Source organism: Haliotis rubra, unplaced genomic scaffold (assembly GCF_003918875.1).
Source record: "Haliotis rubra isolate DU_JTF1 unplaced genomic scaffold, ASM391887v1 Scf33, whole genome shotgun sequence".
In the NCBI taxonomy this organism is placed as follows: Eukaryota; Metazoa; Mollusca; class Gastropoda; order Lepetellida; family Haliotidae; genus Haliotis; species Haliotis rubra.
Genome location: NW_025767002.1, coordinates 2281269 through 2304329, shown reverse-complemented (window position 1 = coordinate 2304329; position 23061 = coordinate 2281269). Strand labels below are relative to the sequence as shown.

Here is a 23061-nt window from a genome sequence, read left to right as displayed (position 1 = left end):
GCTCGTGGACGCTCTGAAATTGCCGATTTTTTTACCCTTGCTTCAGTCAAAAATGCTTTGGTGTGTGCATTGCATGGAGCTCTTCAACGCCGACCTCTGACTTCCATCGATAATAAGTCACGTTAAAGTTGATTTGTTATCACCTTAGGAATTGAACCATTGTTCCTTTTTGTTTTTCTAAGATCGGATTGGATTTGTTTTAGTGTTTATGTGATATCTTCTTTAATTCAGTTACATATGGAACAGTGGGGACCACCATGCATTATCAGTCACTGCTGTCGCTCAGTTGCTGCACGATGTCGTTATCTGAATGCATGCATGCATAAATATATCCATGCATATACCTAGGAAAGTGCTTATCAGACTTTATTAATATATGCATTTGCTGAATAATCATATACTGATTATCTTGGATGAATGTATTTAAAAGTTATTTTTGCATATTTATTGCTAGCAAGTAAGCATACATGTTATATCATCAGGAGTATTTATGTAAAACGATCTGCGTGGAACAGAACTATGTTAAATAACAAAGCGTTGTAATAATTCTGGGACATCGGAGTTGCAGAATGTATGATTCCCTTGGAGGTGATCTTAAGATTGTGGGTGCGACTCCTAGATTTGCCCGTTTAACCACGTTTGTATATATCCAACCCCGGGACCTTACTCCCACGTTTAGCTTACAGTCTGTCATACAACTAGGATATTATTAATGTTACGTTCAACCCCCTTTACTCTGTCATTCACTCACTCACTCACTCACTCACTCACTCACTCACTCACGGCGACCCCATGAACCAGTGATCAAACCATCGACCATTGCCATCCAAACTTGATCATGATTGAAATGTAATTACATGATCTCATCATAAAAATCATCATCACTATCATCATTAAGGTATGAAGGACATGAGCCCACAGACAAATATACTGTTATGTTGCACTGTTGTGAAACACTGTTCCAAGTGTTATACATTGTAGGTGTGATGTTCAGTGAGGGGCGGCGTTGACACTGTGTGATGATCATTATGCCCTAGATAGCACACTGTCTGTATTGCTATAATACCTGCCATCATAATTCCTAAGCCTAGTTATAGTATGACTAGAAATTATTGAGAATTTTAGGAATATGTTTAATTGGATTTCTAGTATAAACAACCTGGACCAGCTATCGAGTGCTTGGTTTCATTCAAGAGAGACAACTCCGTTAATCCTTTTTCATTAGTTTGTGAAGAGTTATCCCCCTTTGTTTACTTGCTAGCAGACGACATTTTCAGAGATCCTCAGTATGGATAAGTAAGAGAAGAGGAAGTTGATTTTAGAGTATTATAACAAGGACATCAGATCAGCTAAAGTGATTTCAAGTAGAACAGGCATCCCTTTGTCCACTGTTTATCGTGTTTTGAAAACGATTGCAAATGGATATGGCATTGAGCACCAGGGAGGCGCAGGTAGGTCCAAAAAACTGACTGTCGGTGACAGGAGGCGGCTTGGTATTCTTGTTTCTAAAAACAAACGAAGGAGTTAAGAAAACTTAAGGCTGGATATGATTGATAGAGGAACTGTGGCTGTCTGTAAGGAGACAATTAGAACTGAGCTGCATGCAATGGGTTGGCAGAAACGTCGAGGAATTCCATCACCGATCATGAAACTTGAACAAAAGGAGCGAAGGTTGAACTGATGCTTACAGCATGGAAATTTTAACTGGGACAATGTGATTTTATCAGATGAAACTTCTGTGTGGCTGTTTCCTAATACACTGAAATTCTGGACCAAACAAACTGAAAAACCTTTGTATCAGCGCCCAAAGTACAGTCCGAAATTTAACATGTGGGGTGGCATATCTGCGTTAGGGGCAACGCCCCTCTGTATACATGAAGGGAATATGAACAGTGACCGGTACACAGATATTCTCGAGGGAAATTTACTTCCATCTGCTCACTTGTTCTATGGAAATTTTTCGATTTTCCAGCAGGACAACGACCCAAAACATCGTTCAAAGCATTCACAGGCCTGGTTTCGGACCAAAAATCTGACATTATTAGATTGGACATCTATAGCCCTGACCTAAATCCAATAGAAAATGTTTGGGGACTTATGAAGGAAAGTGTCAATAAGAAAAATCTGACAAATATTGTTAAAATGAAAGAAGAGGTGGTCCGATATTGGGACAGCATGGACCACGACTTTCTAACTTCTTTGATCAGTGGTATGCCCCGCCGCATTGAAGCCTGTATTGCTGCCCCTGGTGACTTGACAAAGTACTAACTGTTCACCTGTCTTTGAATCTGGAGTTATGTTCTGCTAATATTCACATTTAATACTTGAGTAATGAGTGAAAAAAATATAAAAATTACAATCTTAAATTCTCAATAATTTCTGGTTGTACTGTAACTTGTTTATACAAAGGACATTTACATAATTTTGCTTTGCTGTTTGTTGGTTTTTCTCTTTCTCTTTCTCTCTCTCTCTCTCTCACTCTCTCTCCCTCTTATTGCCGATGTGACTTAAAAGTCTAACACTCTAGAGAGTTAAACACGAGAGAGTTAAACTTTTAAGTCACATCGGCAATAAGAGGGGGGAGAGAGAGAGTGAGAGAGAAACGCCAACAAACAGCAAAGAAATATTATGTAAATGACATACAGACTAGAATTAGTAACCTTTTATCCCAATGCATATTTTCGAACTTATCTCTCATTTCCTGACTCATGCACCGAGTCAGATGTTACAGTAGTTATGTCTTTCAGTTTTTTCTTTTGTTGTAATATCCAATGCACTCTCTTTCAGACCCATTCCAAGACCCGGAACCTTCTGATTTCTCCCACCATCCACCACCAGGTGAAGGCGATGCTCAGCATGCTCGGCCGCTACAACTGGACCGACATTACCGTCGTAACCACCAACGAGACAGGTCATGCTGACTTCATATCAGCAGTCAAAGACCTCACCAGAATTCCAAAATCAGCAGATCCATACGATGACATCAACGACCCTAAACCCAGGTAACGGTCAATATTACTTCCATACCTTACGAAGGGACCTGTGAAGATCCGGGTTAGAATTGGTCTTCAGCAACCCATGTTTGTTGTAAGAGGCGACTAACGGGATCGGGTGGCCAGTTTGCTGATTTGGTTGACAAACGTCATCGTATCCAATTGCATACATTCATGTTCGTGATTTTGATCAATGGATTGTCTGGTCCAGACTGGATAATTCACAGACCGCCGCCATATTGCTGGCTATATAGCTGGAGTAATGCTGAGTGTTAAACAACAAACAAACAAACAAAAACAAAACAAACCTTACGTAATGCTGCACTTAGCAAAATTCCAGCTATACGAAGGAGTAAGAATATACTCGGAAACGTCGTGTTCTGAAGCTGACATCCGTGCAATTTACCCTTAACTGCTGAACTGTACATAGCGCAACATTAATCTCAACCATGCTCAGTACCCCGCAGTGAAGTAATCAAATTCTCCTTCATGATGTATTTGTTCTGGTTTTAGCTGTGCTTGTCATCCACGTCGGTGGTCGGATGATAAAATACAAAAATCATCAGGTTTCCGTAGGAACGAATCATCAGGGAGCGATATATTTTTACATATTTTTCTTCCTTGTACTGAAACTTTTTGTAAAGTATAATTGTGATGGACATCAGTCACAAAAAGCAATGATTCCGGAGGAAGATTTTTTTTCTCTTTGCTATAACTCACCAGTTCTGATAATGTAATCGGTTCCAATCAAAATGGGAACGTTTTTGAAACACAACGAACAGTATCTCTCAAACAGAAACTTGGCAGTGTCCTGAAAATTCTTTAAGAATTTTGACTGAGGTTAAAGTAGAGGTCAAATCATTGTATGAATCCACAAACATTATAATATTATAGTCATTGGGATTCTGGGCAAGAATATGCGCCCAGTAACCTTAAATTTAACGAAGCGACTACATTGGTCAAACTCGTCGTACACTGGACGCGTTACATTGCCTTATGACCTTGGTTCTTGAATTTGTTGCTTTCATTTTGTCTGAACTACTTTTCTGCTATCAAGGAAGAGTGAGTGAGTGAGTTTAGTTTTACGCCACACACAGCAATATTCCAGCTATATGGCGGCGATCTGTAAATAATCGAGTCTGGACCCGACAATCCAATGATCAACAGCATGAGCATCGATCTGCGCAATTGCGAACCGATAACATGTATCAACCAAGTCAGCGAGCCTGACCACCCGATCTCGTTAGTCGCCTCTTACGACAAGCATGGGTTACTGAAGACCAATTCTAACCCGGATCTTCAAGAGTCCTATCAAGGAAGACATAAGGTAAATACACAAAAGGCTTTGATTCAGTGTGTTGGCATTCGGTAGGAATTCCACTTGATGCTCAACCATGAACTAACTTAAACGGATGGGATGGTCAAAATATTACAAAGACCTCTGCTTTTGGTAATATGATATATTGTGGAATTGGTCGCTATTTCTTGTGCTATGATATTGCCTTTCCAAAATTCTGTATTTTGTAGGTTTCGCATTTTGGAGACGTTAATTTTGCGCAATGTGGGACATGAAGCCAAACTCTGTCAGGAAATGCAGCGTCTCCTTGAGGTCGACTCTAGGATAATGCTTCTCTACAGTCGCAGGTATTGGTACAGCTGTTGTACGAGTTGTTTGAAGGATACATATACGACGCCTGTTGCAGAAGGATTCAGAGTGATAGTGAAGGAGTGATACCTTCAATCGTTCAAGGACCCGTGAAGATCCGGGGTAGAATAGGTCTTCAGCAACCCATGCTTGCCACAAGAGGCGACTATGCTTGTCGTAAGAGGCGACTAACGGGATCGGATGGTCAGCCTCACTGGCTTGGTTGACACATGTCATCGGTTCCCAATTGCGCAGATCGATGCTCATGCTGTTGATCACTGGATTGTCTGGTCCAGACTCGATTATTTACAGACCGCCGCCATATAGCTGGAATATTGCTGAGTGCGGCGTAAACTAAACTCACTCACTCACTCAATCGTTCAAGAGTCAACATTCATTCCATGTCGCGCAATATCCTAACAACTCCAATTTTAAGTGTCTGTATTTCACATTTTTTTATGCACACTCGAGCATATAAACTCTTCTACCAATATTTCAAAGAGCGCCATACAATTCCTGCTCAGAACTTGTTAGATCAAGGCTACAACTGTCAAGGATTCAGATACACGTGTACCATTTACATATTCAGAGATATGTGTACCATGTCCGTATTGAGATACATGTGTACCATGTACGTATTCAGATACATGTGTATCATGGCCATGTATAAGATCCTACCTACATACCTCTATCAGCAACAGTATTCATTCACCATGGCAGTGTGCGTAATTCGGTCAAATGGCTTCCCTGTGCAACAGTTAACTGATAAGGTGCGATATATGTATTTCTGTGGGCAACGGTCTCCCCGATCCATCCTCCGTGTCAGTACAACACCCTCATCAGCATCTTGGTAATACAATTGCTGTTATTCAGCAACAAAACCTGTCATGATGCAGTTCTACTTATTAATCATTTATGACCCAGATGACTGATGGACGTTTCGTGGAATAGATATACAAGAGGTCACTGCATTATGCTACTCACTATTGAAATGGATACAGATAGTTTTTACCATTAGTAATACACACAGACAAAGGTAACGGTTAGTATGTTAATATTCACTTTTTTGTAATCACATAAATGAAGAAATGAACCCATTTTGCGAATATGTAATAAGAAGTTGTGTTGATTTAGTGTCCAATTGATGTTATTTGTATTTGTTTAATGTTAAAATTTTAGATTTTTAATCATTCAGCCTGGCGAGTTCTTGTACTCCACACAAGATGTAACAGCTGGCCATTGTCATTTCCATTTAGGCTCAGTTATTTCTTTCTTTGAATAAGCATGGTTCATTTGACAGATAGTAAATTATATTTATACTCTCGTTATGTATATGATTATTGATTAACATTTCTGGCATTGTTGTATCAAAGTAAATCTATGATGTGTAAGGATTTAATTACCTCCGTTAATGTATGGATAATCATATGAACACCGCACCATTCATAAATTGAAAAATGAAACAATTCTTGTGAACTTCTTCCAAAGGATGATAACAGAGACGCCCATCATTTCAAGCGTTCTCATGCTAGAGTGTGTTGTTAGCTTGACATGCTTTTGTGTTATCTCTGAGGCATGAGGGGCGGTGGGGTAGCCTAGTGGTTAAAGCGTTGGCTCGTCACGCCGAAGAACCGGGTTCGAATCCCCACATGGGTACAATGTGTGAAGCCCATTTCTGGTGTCCCCCGCCGTGATGTTGCTGGAATATTGCTAAAAGCGGCGTAAAACCAAACTCAGTCAGTCAGTCTGAGGCATGAGGCCAATTTCTCTTCGACTGTTAATATGTTTGGTTTTGTCGATAAAATGTCCGTTTGTGGTAACATGCGTTTGGCTGGGTATCAATTCCAGGAAGAGAAATAGATTTAAGTAATAGACTTTTTTGTAATTGCAAAGTTTCTAACAATCACGTTGGTGTTGAGTGTCCAGCTGCTTGAGTGTGAACAATTTCGATGTGCGTCTTGAAACATAAGCCAAGACCCTTTTTCATCAATGATGTGGGCCTGCATTGTAAATCCTTTAATCTAAATCCTTTGCACAGTCTGGAAAGGAGATTGAAGCAATCAAGAGGTTTCTACATTTTCTAGTATATCACGGGGAAAGGCACTGAGCTTTCGGCTTATATTTTTTCTACCCTGTTTTCGTTGTCAGAATGTTGAGGTATCGTTTATCAGGGAATATATTGGATATTGATTTTGGAGATTTTAACTTCTGTACATAGTTATATTGAGTTGGAACCGCCGTCTCAGGACAAAGCCATGTGGTACTGCAGATAGTTAGTTCTAAGTTTGAAATAGTTAAGCACATTGTGTCAGGTTTAACAAATTTATTGGTTTCAAGAGTGAGTGAGTGAGTGAGTTGAGTTTTACGCCGCACTCAGCAATATTCCAGCTATATGGCGGCGGTCTGTAAATAATCGAGTCTGGACCATACAATCCAGTGATCAACAGCATGAGCATCGATCTGCGCACCTGGGAACCGATGACATGTGTCAACCAAGTCAGCGAGCCTGACCACCCGATCTCGTTAGTCGCCTTTTACGACAAGCAGTCGCCTTTTATGACAAGAATGGGTTGCTGAAGACCTATTCTACCCCGGATCTTCACGGGTTTCAAGAAAGTCACATGGACTGAATACATTCGAATGATATATGTCCTTTGTTCTAAGGCTGAATATACGAAGGATATTGTCTAACAATATATTTTCTAGTCTGATGCGAGTAAGTAAATGCGTTTGGTTGTTATTTCAACATTGTTATTTCATTGATAATGTAGGAAGGTGCCTAACGCGAAGAAGCTATATATGGAACCCTCATGCAAGGTACTGTTATAATAAACAATGGATCATAGTTGCTGAACTTTGGATTTGAATACACGACAAGCAGATCACAGTTTGGCTCAAAGACCGAAACGTCCATCGAGTTATTGGTTATTTGTCATTCAGATTCATTCTCACAAATGTGATTTATAGAACATATAAAAGAAATCCTTTTGACGTAATGTGGCGTCGGCATGGTCCTGACATATACAACAGGCACGCTCACAGTCTCTGGCCAGACACTATCTGCGAAAAGATCCGAATAATAGTAACGAGTATAAAAAATCGTTTTATGCTTCAGCTTCAACTCTTCTCAGACGCGCACGTCAAAGAATTCTTTAAGACCCGAGCGTTTTATTGAAACAGCTTCTCTTAATTGAAAGTTGAATACTTTCGCATACCGAGAGACTACTCAAGCATCATCAAACCAACAACTGACCTAAATACCATAATTTGAAAACAAAATATTGCAGCTCAGAAAAGATCCAATTCTAAAAAGTGGAAATAAGTCTTCAAGCTGGGCGAGTGTTATTGAAGCGATAAATTCCATCTTCGCATGGTTGACTTGTGATGTTAGAAGCTATTTCCTTAGAGACCCGGGGCTGCAGTTTCACGGAATGGTGCCACATGAAAATGAGTGCTCACACCATGGAACGTGTAGGCGAAATGACTTTCACACCTATCATATCACCCTATTCATTTTTAATTTTTTAAATAATATTAGAACTCTTTTAGATAAAAAAACAACAAACAGATTTAAGATATTGCAGAAATAGTATGATTATTTTCCTGCAAGTTTACAAAATATATTTCATTGTTTGTTACATTTAGTTCCTTGTCTTTCCCGTGCTGTAGGGGCGGTGGGGTAGCCTAGTGGTTTAAGCGTTGGCTCGTCACGCCGAAGAACCGGGTTCGAATCCCCACATGGGTACAAAGTGTGAAGCCCATTTCTGGTGTCCCCTGCCGTGATGTTGCTGGAATATTGCTAAAAGCGGCGTAAAACCAAAACTCAGTCAGTCAGTCAGTCCGTGCTGTATTTTGTTAAGAATTCAAACCATCGCCATATGCGTACATATTATGCATATATCTTTAATGCAAGCATATATGCATGTTTGTTGGACATAAGAACATGATGCATTCATGGAAGATCAAAGGAAATGCATTCACTATTCCGACAATGTCTCATTGTCTTTTTATTGATAGAAGATTGACAGGAAAGCCAATGAATATTTCTGAACTGACAGATGCCATTGAAATCGCGAAGGAAAATTAATAATACTGACATACACGCCTATTGCGATGCCACGAAGGGCAGTTTCTCAAATTCTTGTGGAACTGACACAAGGGATGAATTTATATCACTATATAGTTTCCAATAGCCAGCACCTTCAAGATGACATGATAGTGTAAAGGTTCCAAAACGAAAACTCCAACGTGGTTTTGAATAGAAACCCTGCAAATGCTATCCATCAACGGTCTGTATGTCAACCTGTTCTGTCTCGTGTGTCTACTTTAGACATTTATTGACAAGTTCTTGTACGAATTAGTAAACAGGGTCACCTGACTTCGTAGTAGTCGCACGACCTGAAAAGACTTTAATCCAAAGTATTGTGCGCAAGGCAACCTATGATTGACATTATTGCGGCCATCTGGTTTCGTTTTCATTTCTGGGATTCCTGTTGGGATACCTCGAGAATCCCATCTCTTGTAATGTCAGTCGACCAATGAGAATTGGGTGTATGCAGTTAATGACCTGGCTTGACCTCTTACGCCTTTCCCTTAAAGGGGCGGTGGGTAGCCCAGTGGTTAAAGCGATGGCTCGTCACGCCGAAGACCTGGGTTCGATTCCTCACATAGGCACAATGTGTGAAGCCCATTTCTGGTGTCTGGAACATAGATAAAAGCAACATAAAACCATACTCACTCACTCATTTTCCCTTCAAATACAAAACAGAAAATCCCCCAAAAAACAAAACAACAACAAACGCCCCAAAACTTAACTGGGCTGTTCGTGGGTCGATTTGAAACTCCTGAATAAAGTGACTGTATGATTACTGCGGCAAAGTGTAATATTCACACACTGAAATTTTAAAGAGATTATCATTGACCCAAGTATGATGTTCTTTTTCAGGTCACAAACATACGCCGTCATGGAATGCGCGCGCAAATTGAAAATTACAGGATCTGAATATGTGTGGATTTTATCAATGGATTCTGTACCCAAAAACACCAAAACCTGGGTCAGTCCGACCAAGCTGCCTTATGGATTGTTCGGTACGTGAGTGTCAGGACAGACGTGGTCAAAACTCTTAAACCATTTGTGGCACTGATGTAACGTTACGAAGCAATGTGCATTTATGTGTCACATGCTCAAACAAAATGCAAAAATCAGTGTGGAAATTAAGCCAGCACATGTTACTTCACATGCTTCACATAAAACATATTTATAGTACATATTCATAATTAGAAATGTTTTGTCTTCTTTTAGGCTTGTTAGAAATTTTTGTAATATATATGTTCATTGTAACGAATATGTTAATAATTAGACATATTTTTGTGTTCTCTTAAGCGTATACCTTTAATATATAATACCCTTACTGCAAGTTGCAATATCATTGCAATGATTTAGAACTTGGCTTTAAACCTCATTTCACACCCCTGAAGAATTGATCTTCATCAACCCAGCTTGTCGTAAGAGGCGACTAACGGGATCGGGTGGTCAGGCTCGCTGATTTGGTTGCTATATGTCATCGTATCCCAATTCTGGAGGATCGATGCTCACGCTGTTGATCACCGGAATATGGCTGAGTGCAACGTTAATCAAGCAAACACAAAAGCAAGCAAGCAAGCAAGCAAACAAACAAACAAGCAAGCAAGCAAACCCCATTTCATCTCACCTCATGTTAGGTTTACACAACTAAGTCTCACGCATTCATAATATAGTCGACCGCCTCCGTGGTGCGGAAGGCCGCGGGTTCGATCCCCGACCGCGGCATACCAAAAGACGTTAAAATATGGTACTTGTTGGTCCCTGCCTGGCGCTCGGCATTAATGGGTACAACAAGGACTGGTCGGCTCGGAGTCAGTATAATGTGTCTGAGTGGGGTATTCATGCTACACTGCGGCATGGTATCTCAGTGGGCTAGCACTATAAAACCAGCTTCAGTCTGGGCTAGTACAAGCAGCCGCACATACACATACACACGCATGCACGTCGTCATATGAGCGAAATATTCTCAAGCGCGACGTAAAACCCAATTTCACCTCAACTCACCTCATAATATAGTCATTTGGAACATGACCTCAGTTTTTTGTTGTCTCTGAGTAAATGCCAGTTAAAATCTAGGTGTGTGGTACGACTACGGGAAGAGAGCTATGACGGAGGCCATAGACACTGGTGTGGAGATCTGGTCAAACGCACTCAAGATGTTAGCAAAGGATGCGGGACGGGGTGGCAGCATCAACCTCCAGACACCTAACTTCACCTGCAGCAGTAACAACACTGGCTTGTGGACAGAGGGTGCAAATATGTATGAGTGAGTACGTGGACTACCGACTACTTCGTAAATGAGGATGTGTTTAACGTACTATGTAAAAGTCAACTTCAATTAATCTACAAGGGGAATCGTTCACAAAGACTCTGCATGTATGAGACATTCTAATGTTTATGGAAATGATGACGTTTTAGTCTCATTTTTATTGGTTTGTGTAATTAACGTAAGATATCAGCGATTGCAGTGTTGCAAAAGATGATACTGAAACGATCGATGTCCAAAGTTTGGAAGAAGTAGGTGACTCGCAATCTTCAAAGTGTATTTTCCTTCGCGGGGGCGGTGGGGTAGCTCAGTGGTTAACGCGTTTGCTCGTCACCTCGAAGACCTCGATTCCCCACATGGGTATAATGTGTAAAGCCCATTTGTGGTGTCCCCCGCCGTGATATTACTGGAATATTGCTAGAAGCGGCGTAAAACTAAACTTACTCACTCTCTGCGGACGACACCAGAGTGAAGAAACTCCAAAAAATAGCACGATACAGTGTGCTTCGTTGTTCTTAAGCAGCGTCTGGAAACTAAGCTTGATGATTACCTCTAAATTTATTAAAATACCACAATCACTAATATCCCATTCGTGTACATGCTATTTGTTTTGTGTACATACATGTACACCGCATCTATTTTTCCATGCTATTCAGCCCGGATCCCAGTAATGCTCTTTGAAATACAAAAGTTGCAAACATTAGTTTCCTGCACTGACTAGTTTGATTACACCATCTTAGCCACACAATTTCTTCACAGTGTCTTAATGCCGGGATTTGCAACTACAAATTATATGCCCCATGTGGCCACAGATAATTCTAAGTTTATAGTTCTAGTTTCCAGAATATAAAGTCGGTCCCTATCGATCGGGCTTCGATAATGGTTTTCAGTTATCTCACAGATGTAGGTGTTTGACGTCAAACAATAAATGGCTGGCCATCTTAGCTTTTGCGAGACCAGTTATTTCATGTTCTCAGTTGAGATCAAGATTCTTGTGAAAATGATGAGATGGGTTGGTGAAAATTTATAAACATTTTAACAAGGTTTGTGTTTTGTTTATGCACCAAAGACTAACTTGTCTGAAACATGTGCCAAGAAATGAAATACATTTCACAACGTTAGAATAAGCTCGATATATGAATGTGGACGATGTGATTTGTGTTCTGGGGGAATCAAACAAGAATCAGGAACCTTCTCGCTGAGGAATAATATCGATTACTTTAAAAGGATATATCAACAAATTGCAAGCGAATATGGACACGTCTAGCTCCCTTAAGATGCAATGGTCTCCAAATGTTACAGCGACACATAACGCGTACGTGTGTTTGATTATGAGATATAATGACAAAATATACATTTCCTTAAATGCGGAAATATAAAAAGCCACACAAACACACAAATGTATTTGCCCAGCAGTTGCCAAAAATATTAATGGTCGCATTTATATGCCGACCATTTCATATACCAAGATAATTATCTCTATTTGCAGCGGCAATAAACACAGCATTGAAATGGTGAAAGTGTTAATTTCGGCAGTAAATATTGATTAATGTGCGTCAAAGAATAACTACAGATTCTACAAGAAAGCTAATTAGAGATTAATCTTTGCTTTCCGTAGAAAACTTCGAAATGTTTCCTTCACCAGTAAGGGGGGACAGGAAATCGACTTCAATGATGCCGGACAGTTGTTGCACCCCAAACTGAAAATCATCAATATACAACGAAACGGTCTTAAAGGAGGCAAAAACTGGACAGTGGTATGTTTTATAATTCCTAGTTTTCGTTCGCTGATAATCAATTATCTATTTAAATCATCTGACCATATGTTTGAACAAGCTGTGTCTATGGCCATATTTGATATTTAATTTTGGTATATATATTACACAAAACTTTTAGCGGTAGTTATTATGGAAACATCTGTTTTTGAAATGTAAGGAAATGTTACATTGTCATATGTTTTCGTTTCATTTTTGTCATGATACGTTGTAGACATTTTTTTATACGTAATATCATGGTCTTATGGTCTAGTGGGAACCATACATCGATTTCTTCTGAATATGGAAGACCCATGAAGATCAGGTTAGAATGGATCTTCAGTAACCCATGCTGATCGTAAGAGGCGACTGACAGGATTGCGTGGTCTGGCTCGTTGACTTGGTTGACACATGTCATCGTATCTCAATTCCGTAGATCGATGCTGTTGATCACTGGATTGTCTGGTTCAGATTATTTACAGACCGCCGCCATATAGCTGGAATACTGCCGAGTGCGGCGTTAAACAACAACCAACCATATTGTGGAAACATTCGTGCTTTGAAATGTAAGGCGATGTTAAATTGTCATATGTTTTCGTTAAAACTTTCATTTTTTCATGATACGTTGCACACACTATTTCTGATAAAGTAGGAGCCATAGTGGGAACCATACATCGATCGCTTCTGAAAATGGAGAGGGTTTTGCCGCTGTAATTATCATTTGCTGTTCTACTCATCGCGTAGTATAATGAGAAAAAACAAAATTTAAATCAGCCTAACTATGAATACATTTTTCAGGAGATAACACGTTTCTTTAACAATTACACATCGGAAAAAAATCTTTTTGTAAAAGAAATGTATTCATACGCCGTGATCAGTCTAAAAAAAGTTCTACCAAGTCACGTTTACAGTCCAATTAAAGTGACGCACACGGTTTTCCATTTGTATCTCGCCCTTTGTAATTCACGCCATCTGAAATTGATTATAGACCCAAAGCTCACAGGCCCTCGTGTCTTTGCAGGGGGGTGGGGTAGCCTAGTGGTTAAAGCGTTGGCTCGTCACGCCGAAGACCCGGGTTGGATTCCCCACATGGGCACAATGTGTTAAGCCCATTTCTGGTTTCCCCCGCCGTGATATTGCTGGAATATTGCTGTAAGCGGCGTAAAACTAAACTCAGTCAGTCAGTCGTGTCTTTGCGAGGATTAATGATGTTAAAAAACCCCAAAACATTTGAGATGACCCCCGACTCGAAATGCTTCACAGTACAATACATTATGTCATAATGTATTGTACTGTGTAGCATTTCGAGTTGGGGGTCATTTAAAATATATTTTTTTTTTAAATCTTTAATCTTCGCAAAGACACGATGGCCTGTGATAAAGCTTACGAAATTGGCTGCATACTCTCTTGTGCTACACAGTTTTATAACTATAATAATCAACATACTTCACAAGTTTTTTATGAATGAAAACTACAGACCACTAAACGCGAATATTCCACTCATAATTCATTTTCATATTTCCATACGTTTCTGTTAGAAATCGGTATACGGCATTTGTAGATTTTTTCAAACACGAAGCTTCTGACTTCAGATGTTATAATCATCTCAGTAAAAAAACAAAATCCAAATCCAAACTATACTCTACGACACAGATATTATATGTTCATAATCATTTCCTACGGCCATGATAATTTCAAACCAGCCTCGCAGTTCTTTATCCGTTTTTCGCAAAGATGACTCAAAGCGATTAAGCTCTTGCGAATAAGAAGCACCATTCAGAGTCGCCTCCATATATTACAATCTCAATTTTCCCGCAAAAATAAGTTACAGCTTTTTATCTGCCCAAACCAGCCAACTGAAATTGCAACAAAACCGTACTTAGAAAACAAAAGAAAGCAAGTTGCGTTCAATAAGATTTTCAGATTTTAATTTCGCACTTTTAAGATGCGCTTTTATTCCTTATTGTCAAAGGATGTATTTATGTATGTTTCAAGGTCGGTCACTGGACACGAGAAGGCTTTGTCCATGCGGCGTATCACGTGGCCAGGGGAGGCTCTTGGTCCACCAAGGGGAAAACCAAAACGTCGTTTCCTCAGAATAGCCACGTTAAGAGAGAACCCGTATGTTATCTACAAAGAGATGCCGCATGGGGGAGTATGCGGGCCACATACCGTCGCCTGTGAAATATACCCAAGGGATAAAGAGACCTTCAAACGGTGAATATTAGCAATTTTGATGAATGTATAATGTCTCTCGGGATATTTAGGACCATTTAAGTTTCATTGTTCGTTTTGTAACAGTACATTATACCCGCTATATAACGGGCGTCTGTAAATAATCGAATCTCGATCAGACAATCCAGTGATTGACATCATGAGCGTGAAACGAACTCAGCGGACTTGACCACCTGATCTCGTTAGTCGTGATTTTGCTGGCAAATAGCTAAATCGGCGTAAATTACTCACTCACCCATAATGTGGAATCAGTCCAGTTCACAATAGACTATTTACAAACATAACAATGACTAATATTTACCACTGATACTATGGCAATATGTAGTCACCACACACTTCATCATCTACGTATCAGACTGTGGTAAATATGATTTTCAGTTGCCCAGCTATTCAGGTCATGTCCTTATAGTTTTAGACAAGAGATCACAAGATAATACAAATTCATTTGTGTACAGTCCTCATGACCAAAAGCACTTGCATAAACTGATTTGTGCATCAAAGATTGTTTTACAGTTACATTAAGTTTCTTTTGAGAAACAAGGCAGGTGTTTTGATAACTCAGTTGTTCCAGTGAACAGTAGTGGGGTTAACATGCATCCCTAGCGGACACCGGATGTAGTAGTAATTTCCTTTGGCTCATTGCCATTTCATATACATGTATACTCATGCCAATAATGGTTGTCACCCCCCTCTCCACCCCAACCCCACACGAACCTCACACCAACAGCCCACACCCCCTCTGCAATTACAAAAATTGAAGGGGGTGACAACCATTATTGGCATGAGTATATGTTATTGTCATACACATTTTGTAAGAGTATGAATAATTTACCATTTATACCTTTCCTAGAAAATATAATAATTTTGCCGGTCAACCAAATGAAAAGCATTCCGAAAGTCTATAAAGGCAGTGAAATAACGGTGTTTTGACTTCATCAAATGTTTTTTACACAGTGATTGCAAACAAATTATATTATCTGTTGTTGAGTAGTTATTCTCAATCCCTTCCTGAATAATTTTATTATCTTGCAGATTCGTATTCTAGAATCAAGGATATACATAATATTTTCCAATCACATTTAGGTACGAAATATCCCGATAATTCGTATAACCGTCAAGGACAACTTCTTTTCTGATAAGAGGTAAAATCATTCTTAAGTTCCAAGATTCTAGGAATTTTCCATTGTCTAATCTGGAAAATAATACTTCTGAAAATGGACTCAAGCATAAATAAAGATTCAAGTGATATACAATCACATCGGGGTGTCTTATTCATTTTCAAAGAGCCAATGGATGTACTAATTTCAATTTGTTTATTCTATTCACATCAGTTGGATACAAGCACCAATTTTGCGAGACTTAAAGTGAGAGACAACATGCATAGAAAGGGACACTTACGTATTCAATTACATTATGTGCTGAGAATAGTAGACTATATGCAAGATCGTGGAATAACAATGACATGCAAGTACTGCATCATAGTAAGATGAAGTCAAAACAATGACAATGCTGGTGATATTACATCCCATTTTCTATTAAACAAATCCATGTTGATATTTTTCGAACAAATATATTTTTCAATTTGATACACATCTTTTAATACTGCTTTATAGATATTAAAACTGGCTTTCAAACCCTTTATATTCATTACAAATATGTGGCGTTTGGCCAATAAAATCATGTGGTTGAGTAGGTGGTTGCTATTGCAGCAAAATAAGATATCTATAGAAGAAATTTCATTTGTTATGTTCAATAGTCTATTAACGAGATTGATGAATTCAATTTCAAATTGTTCTTCTGGTTACAAAAGAATAGAGGAGTCGTGGCATCTTCCACATTCTGCAGGATTATGATATAATGGAAAGCTTGCAACAGATTTACTAAACTTTGGACGATCGTTTCCAATATTTGGTTTCGAAGGATTTTCTAAATAGCAATAATTTGATAAATTAGTATAATACATATATGCAGCGAAGAGAGTGCAGATGCTCCTGGTACACCCAGGCTGGCTGTGCTGATCATCAACACAGGGTCCTTGTCGATCCTAGCAAGAACGTTTTGAAGAATTTGAAAACTCTCCAACACTGCAACCTTCTGCGCTACCAAGACTGTTAGAAGGGCTGCATGTCAGTCAACGGATCGGAAGGTATCAAATAGAAGGCAGCGGAAACAATTTGGAGTCGGGATAACTTTGTACTTGAGATGCAAACGTGGCTTTTCTTGACAAGGTCCGCATATTTGCCATCTGTTTCCAGATACCTGTCACTCAGATTACTGTCAAAAGAGACATAGGATTCAGTTATCTGAATGATTTCATTAGATTTATTGAAACACGTTCAGGTTTGTTGGCCTAGATACGTCTAATGATGGCTGTCATTTCCAACGGAATTATAATAATCATTTTCCATGAAGCCCTCTGCATATTCTGGTCCGGGTGAGAATTGGTTTTAGCAACCCATGCTTGTCGTAAGAGGCGACAGGGTCGCTGACTTGGTTGACATGTCATCCTATCCCAAATGCGATGATCAATTCTCATGCTGTTGATCACTGGCTTATCTGGTCCAGATTTGATTATTAACAGACCGCCGCCTTATAGCTGGAATATTGCTGAGTGCGGCTTTAAACAACAAACCAATCAACCAATCAACATATTGTGGAACGTGCTTTGGATATATATATTATGACAAAAGTCATGGTTTTGAACAATAACTTTATGAATCGAGTGGTTATTCTTGTATGATTAACTGGATTGCATTTTCTGAGGGTTACCGACACTGGATGGAGTTATCGTAAGTTGAGAACAGCTGATACACACGAAACATTCGTGATTAAATTCGAATCAATAAATCAACGATACGTGATAGAATAAACCGTGCTTGATGATGCTTTAACGTTAAGATCTTTTTGTTTGCTTAGCCATAATATTATTACTTTTAGAGATAATGTTACAAAGTTACAGTAATAAACGTAGATTTAATCCAATAAATATAGATTTGAGGATTTATTTGAAGATTATTTTATTAATAAAGTACTTCGTGTTTCATGCTGACCCACGCAATGTCGTTACGCAATGGACAGAAGCGGCATCATGTTGTATACATGGTTGAGTGAGGTTTCGTTTGAGCGGAGTTTGGTTTTACGTAGCTGTGGAAACCTCTGACATCTCCGAATGATAACGTTCGGAGATAACGATTCTGATGAAAAATAATAATAAATGGTCTGTTGCGATATATGATTAATTGTTTTTGTAGTCATTTGGAGAGAAGCCAATCCAGGTTATTTGATTTAGTCGCAAGGATGCTCCAATATCGAAGCAGTATAATCACAAGTTAACGTTTTGTGGATGGAATTCCAATTATTTTATTATTGATTTTTGATTTGGAGATATAGTTCCTTTGACAGTCAATTAACACATTAAAAGTTGTTACAGTATTAGCGTAATATGTAGAGCAAAATCAAAAGAAGGTTGTTGACGGGTTTTTGTTGAGCCAATAAACGTGGCCTATCTTCTGGAAAACAATTTGACATATTATCTGTGCAGTGGTCCATGCTGATGAAGTGCTCTTGCTCCTAGTTTATTGCAGCAAGTGTTAGATGCTGGCTTATCTGCCGAGATAATGTATTAACTAAATGTGGTGTGAATCAGTGCCTTATGACCATGATAGAACGAGTAATCGTTGTCCCAGAGTGTGATATTAGCCCGATGTACTCAAACATCGAAATGAACCTATTTACGCTGGTGCTTGGAGTGATATGTCACCAATAATCTCGCTAACGGTAAACCATGCTTGTATAATTACCATCCAAATCACCACATATCGTAATATCGGAATGGTATCTGGGGTTATCATACCACCAATTCCTTACTGTTGGATCCATAAGTCTCATATTCTAAGAACCGCGTTGGACCGAACTGAAGGCCACGTTGGGCTGTAATTACCGCCAGACAAGTTGGTGCACTTTCGTTTACGTTCCATGCTCACTAAAATGCTATCATAGTAAATTAGATTTCGTTTTACAGATCTTTTCTTCAGTGATCGATTTTGTGTTAGATACATTTACAAATCTACCTTTGTTAAGGGATTTGTGCCGAGCATATTGTGAATGTTAAAACGCGGCCTAAATGATAGGTTAGGATAAAGTGTTTGGGATTGCGTGTAACCATGCCATTATTCTCTTTCAGACTGAGTAACGAGACTGAGACCAAGTGCTGTACAGGATTAAGCATAGACCTTCTCTTCGAGCTCAGCGCAGAGCTTGAATTTGACTATGAGCTGTTTGAAGTTTATGACGGACAATGGGGAGCTGAGGTAGGCTGTTATGAATAGTTCCTCCTCATTATGTGGTGGTTTTGTAATACAAACTAAGGTATTATTTATAATTTATTGCAACACTTCCTCAATTAGAGAATCAATGAGATACGTGACTCTATATTATTGATTACTATCAGTGGGTGAGAATTTATGATGCTCGTCCATTAATTTGTTGGGAATGGGTATAATTTCCAAAATGGTTGATCCATAATTCCAAAATGGTTGCGTCACGATATGGCTGAAATATTGCCGATCTGACGCTAAATATTAACTCACTCACTCACTCACCAAAAATGGTTGATCTGTAATAATTTGCAAAATGGTTGACCTTTGATGATTTCCAAAATGGTTGATCTTATATTATGATCATTTCCAAAATGGTTAATCCATAATTCAAAAATGGTTGATCAATAATTCCAAAATGGTTGATCTATGATGATTTCCAAAATGGTTGATCTATGATATTTCCAAAATGGTTGATCTATGATGATATCCGAAATGGTTGATCTACGATGATTTTCAAAAAGGTTGATCCAAGATAATTTCAAAAATGGTTCCTTCACTGAATGGAAATAACGATGCTATTTCTCACAATGTTTTCTCATGGTAATAGAATATCATAAGATCTGTGTCAAACTTACAGTTATTAAATATAGCCCTTAATAATTCCGGTTTTAGATACAATGGTCATCAAAAGAAAAGAATATCATCTAATTTCAATCGGACAAAGTTAAAGAGTGAAACCCGTCAGCATATATGGCAGCGTACTTTGGGGAAGGAAACATAACTCGTCTGTTATAATCTGGACTAGCAGCCCCCCCAGAAACAAAAAAGCAACCCCCAAACAACAACACTCGATTACCCAAAAGACCGCACTCTTGGTGTGTTAAGTTGTCAGCAAATTTAATCAACGAAAAACAACAACCATTGTTGCAAATGCTTTCATTTATTGTTTCAACAACAAAACAACAACACTCGATTACCCATTTCGTGTCTTTAAAGACCTCACTCTTGGTGTGTTAAGTTGTCAGCAAATTTAATCAACGAAAAACAACAACATATTGATGCAGTAATGCTTTCATTTATTGTTTCTCTCCCCCGATCATAAAACGCTATTCATTTTTCCATATCCCGGAATGTAGAACACATTAATTTCATCTCACAATCAGACCCGACAACAGTTGCACATTTACCTCATCTAGATAGTCGAGACACTCCCATCTGCAAAGAAAATGTACAGTGCAAATCAACGCCCAAACAACACTCTTGTTTTTGTCAAAGTATATATCCCCGAAGACATGGTCATAAAAGGTGCAAAGGAAAACCGTCATAATCTAGCAATGAACATATATGCAGCAAAATCCGCCCAATCTTTGTATCGTTAATAACTAGAACATATTTGATCTCGGTGAAACATTTCCGCGCTGCAGACCAAGAATAAAGACGAAAATCTCGGCTTCCTCCGACTGACATGACCAATTCAATATAGTTCACTGCCAGAATTCCCTAGGGCCCTGCAAACCTCCGCTCTGCTGCAGGTTACTGTGTGTTGAAACTTCACGTCCCGTGTAGACCTGCATCGGGAATACTAAACACATCCATCGTATTAACTTCCTGTCGTGCTTCGCTAAAAATGAACACATAAAGGATTCAAAGTAGGCACGTCAGTGTATGTTTATTATCCATTTACATCATTCTAAATGTTCATCGGTGTTCTGTTTGGACATCGTTCATCTTAACAGACGTAGATGACGTTTCTGTCATCTCCAATAATTGACACAAAGCTGCTACTTTTCGATGTGAAAAGGTTCATTTTCTAAAGCACTATTACTCCGGTCTTTATTCAGACGGAAGCTCTACTTCCGAACCGATTTGATTCAAATCAATACTTCACATACTTGCAGAAGACCACATGGGATTTGGCTCCATGGGCTAGTGGATAGAGCGTCGGCCCAGAGAGGTCAGTGGTTCAATCTTAGGCAGCGTCATTCAAAAACAGATCATTGTGACCAGAAGATGGTACTTGATGTTACCCTGCCTGGCGCTTGGCACAGGAATAGAACGTGGGGGCTAAAGGAGCCAGCATAATGTATACGAGTTTGGTATTCGTGGTAAACTGTGGCATGGCAGTGGGCTCAGTATCCAGTGAGATAGTACTGTAAAACAGACATTTATGCAGACAAGGATCCTCTCTCTCTCTAAGGTATGGGTTAGAATTGGTCTTCAACAAGTCATGCTTATCGAAGCCATGCTTATCGAGGTGACTGCTAGGATCGGTTGGTCAGGCTCGCTGTCTTGGTTGAAACATGCAATCATATCCCAACTGTGTAGGTCGATGCTTATGCAGTAGATCACTGGATTGTCTGGTCCACTCACTCACTTACACTTACGGTGCGACTTTACTTCAAATTAACCTGATCTCACCATATGCAACGCTATAAAACGGACACTGTGTAGTGTTCACCTAAATGACAAAAACTCGAATTCCTTTAATATAAACGTGCAAGGAGATTTCCCGTATCCCCACCTCCCAAGCCAGGAGTATACGTTCACTGACTCATTCATCGGTTTAAGAAATTGTTAAAAGTATTTTGAGACGAACCCTCTCAAAATAACTGTCCTCGTTCATAACTTCCCTTACTATCCCATTTACCCGGTGACCTGTACTTAGTCACAAATCCGGGAAATTGTGTATACATGTATACACATGATTAATGCATGCAGAAGTCAAAGAGATTGTTAAATTGATCGTAGGTGTTTGAGACGACCCCTCATCCCTAACTCATTTTTAGTTCCAATTTGCCCCATGACCGTCGCAATAATGTCCTAGTTACTCTGACTACAGCTTAAAAATACGTTCCTAAACTCATCGACGAAATGCATAATAAATCGAGAATTGCATTCAATATCGTTTCTGTGTCAGTGCAAGATAAATTTGCGTAAGAAGTGGGACGGATAACATTTTCTGTTGACCATCTACAGCAGATCAACATTCAGCATAGTAGATGAAGATATTGCATGTTGAATACGTGGTACTTTTTAAATGTCTTTTTAAAATGTATCATCTGCTTGCATGCCGTACTAACCCCTCCTCCCATCATCAACAGTGGTGGTGGGTTTTAGGGACAAAGCCCCAAATAATATGTAATGTTTTCTTATCATCATGGGATAATTGGGTTTTAATATGTTTTAACGGTGATGAAAGGATTGAAAAAATATTGTTGTAACCAATAAAGCCTCTCCAAAATAATTGCGATCAAAATGGTTCCTTTTCAAAATATGACCATCTCTGTAAAGATTATCATATTTTATTCTGTAAAGAACAGATTGAGAATATGGTATGAAGTAGGTGGTATTGACATCCTTCACATCCTATTCACATTTTCCCCAAATGATACTTGAATGTGAATCTGGGTCAAGATAATATTATGTGTAATGCAGTGACTAGTCCATATTCTGGACCGCGCTGTTTCACTGCGATTGTAGCTGTAAATTGGTAATCACGTGATACAATACCGGTGCTGATACCGCATTTCTACCGCCTGAAGCTCATTCTCTGTCAATAACTAGGGAGGATGTAAACTCCTGTTATTATGGAGATGTCACTTTGTCATATGCCCTGTACATATAAGTATGTAGGTTACTAGACTGTCAGGTTTGCCCAATTTGCCCTTAAAGCATGAACTTTTGTATCTCCAAACTTGTCCAAACTGTATTTTATATTATAATTGAACAAACGAATGGAATTAGTTGATGGAACTGTCTTTTGAA

The 23061-nt window shown here is 39.1% G+C and overlaps 2 protein-coding genes across 2 annotated transcripts in view; both read left to right on the top strand.

Moving 5' to 3' along the window:
- LOC124284162 (glutamate receptor ionotropic, NMDA 2B-like) overlaps positions 1 to 12689 on the top strand; it is a 69942-nt gene extending 57253 nt beyond the window's left edge. Inside the window, exons 3-7 of the mRNA XM_046720225.1 lie at positions 2788 to 3002; positions 4521 to 4637; positions 9584 to 9726; positions 10799 to 10992; positions 12607 to 12689. Of these exons, the coding sequence (XP_046576181.1) occupies positions 2788 to 3002; positions 4521 to 4637; positions 9584 to 9726; positions 10799 to 10992 (669 nt within the window). The 3' untranslated portion in view covers positions 12607 to 12689. The remainder of the gene's footprint in view (positions 1 to 2787; positions 3003 to 4520; positions 4638 to 9583; positions 9727 to 10798; positions 10993 to 12606) is intronic.
- LOC124284160 (glutamate receptor ionotropic, NMDA 2B-like) overlaps positions 12639 to 23061 on the top strand; it is a 37242-nt gene continuing 26819 nt past the window's right edge. The window contains exons 1-3 of the mRNA XM_046720224.1: positions 12639 to 12745; positions 14738 to 14959; positions 19161 to 19287. Coding sequence (XP_046576180.1) covers positions 14769 to 14959; positions 19161 to 19287 — 318 coding nt within the window. The 5' untranslated portion in view covers positions 12639 to 12745; positions 14738 to 14768. The remainder of the gene's footprint in view (positions 12746 to 14737; positions 14960 to 19160; positions 19288 to 23061) is intronic.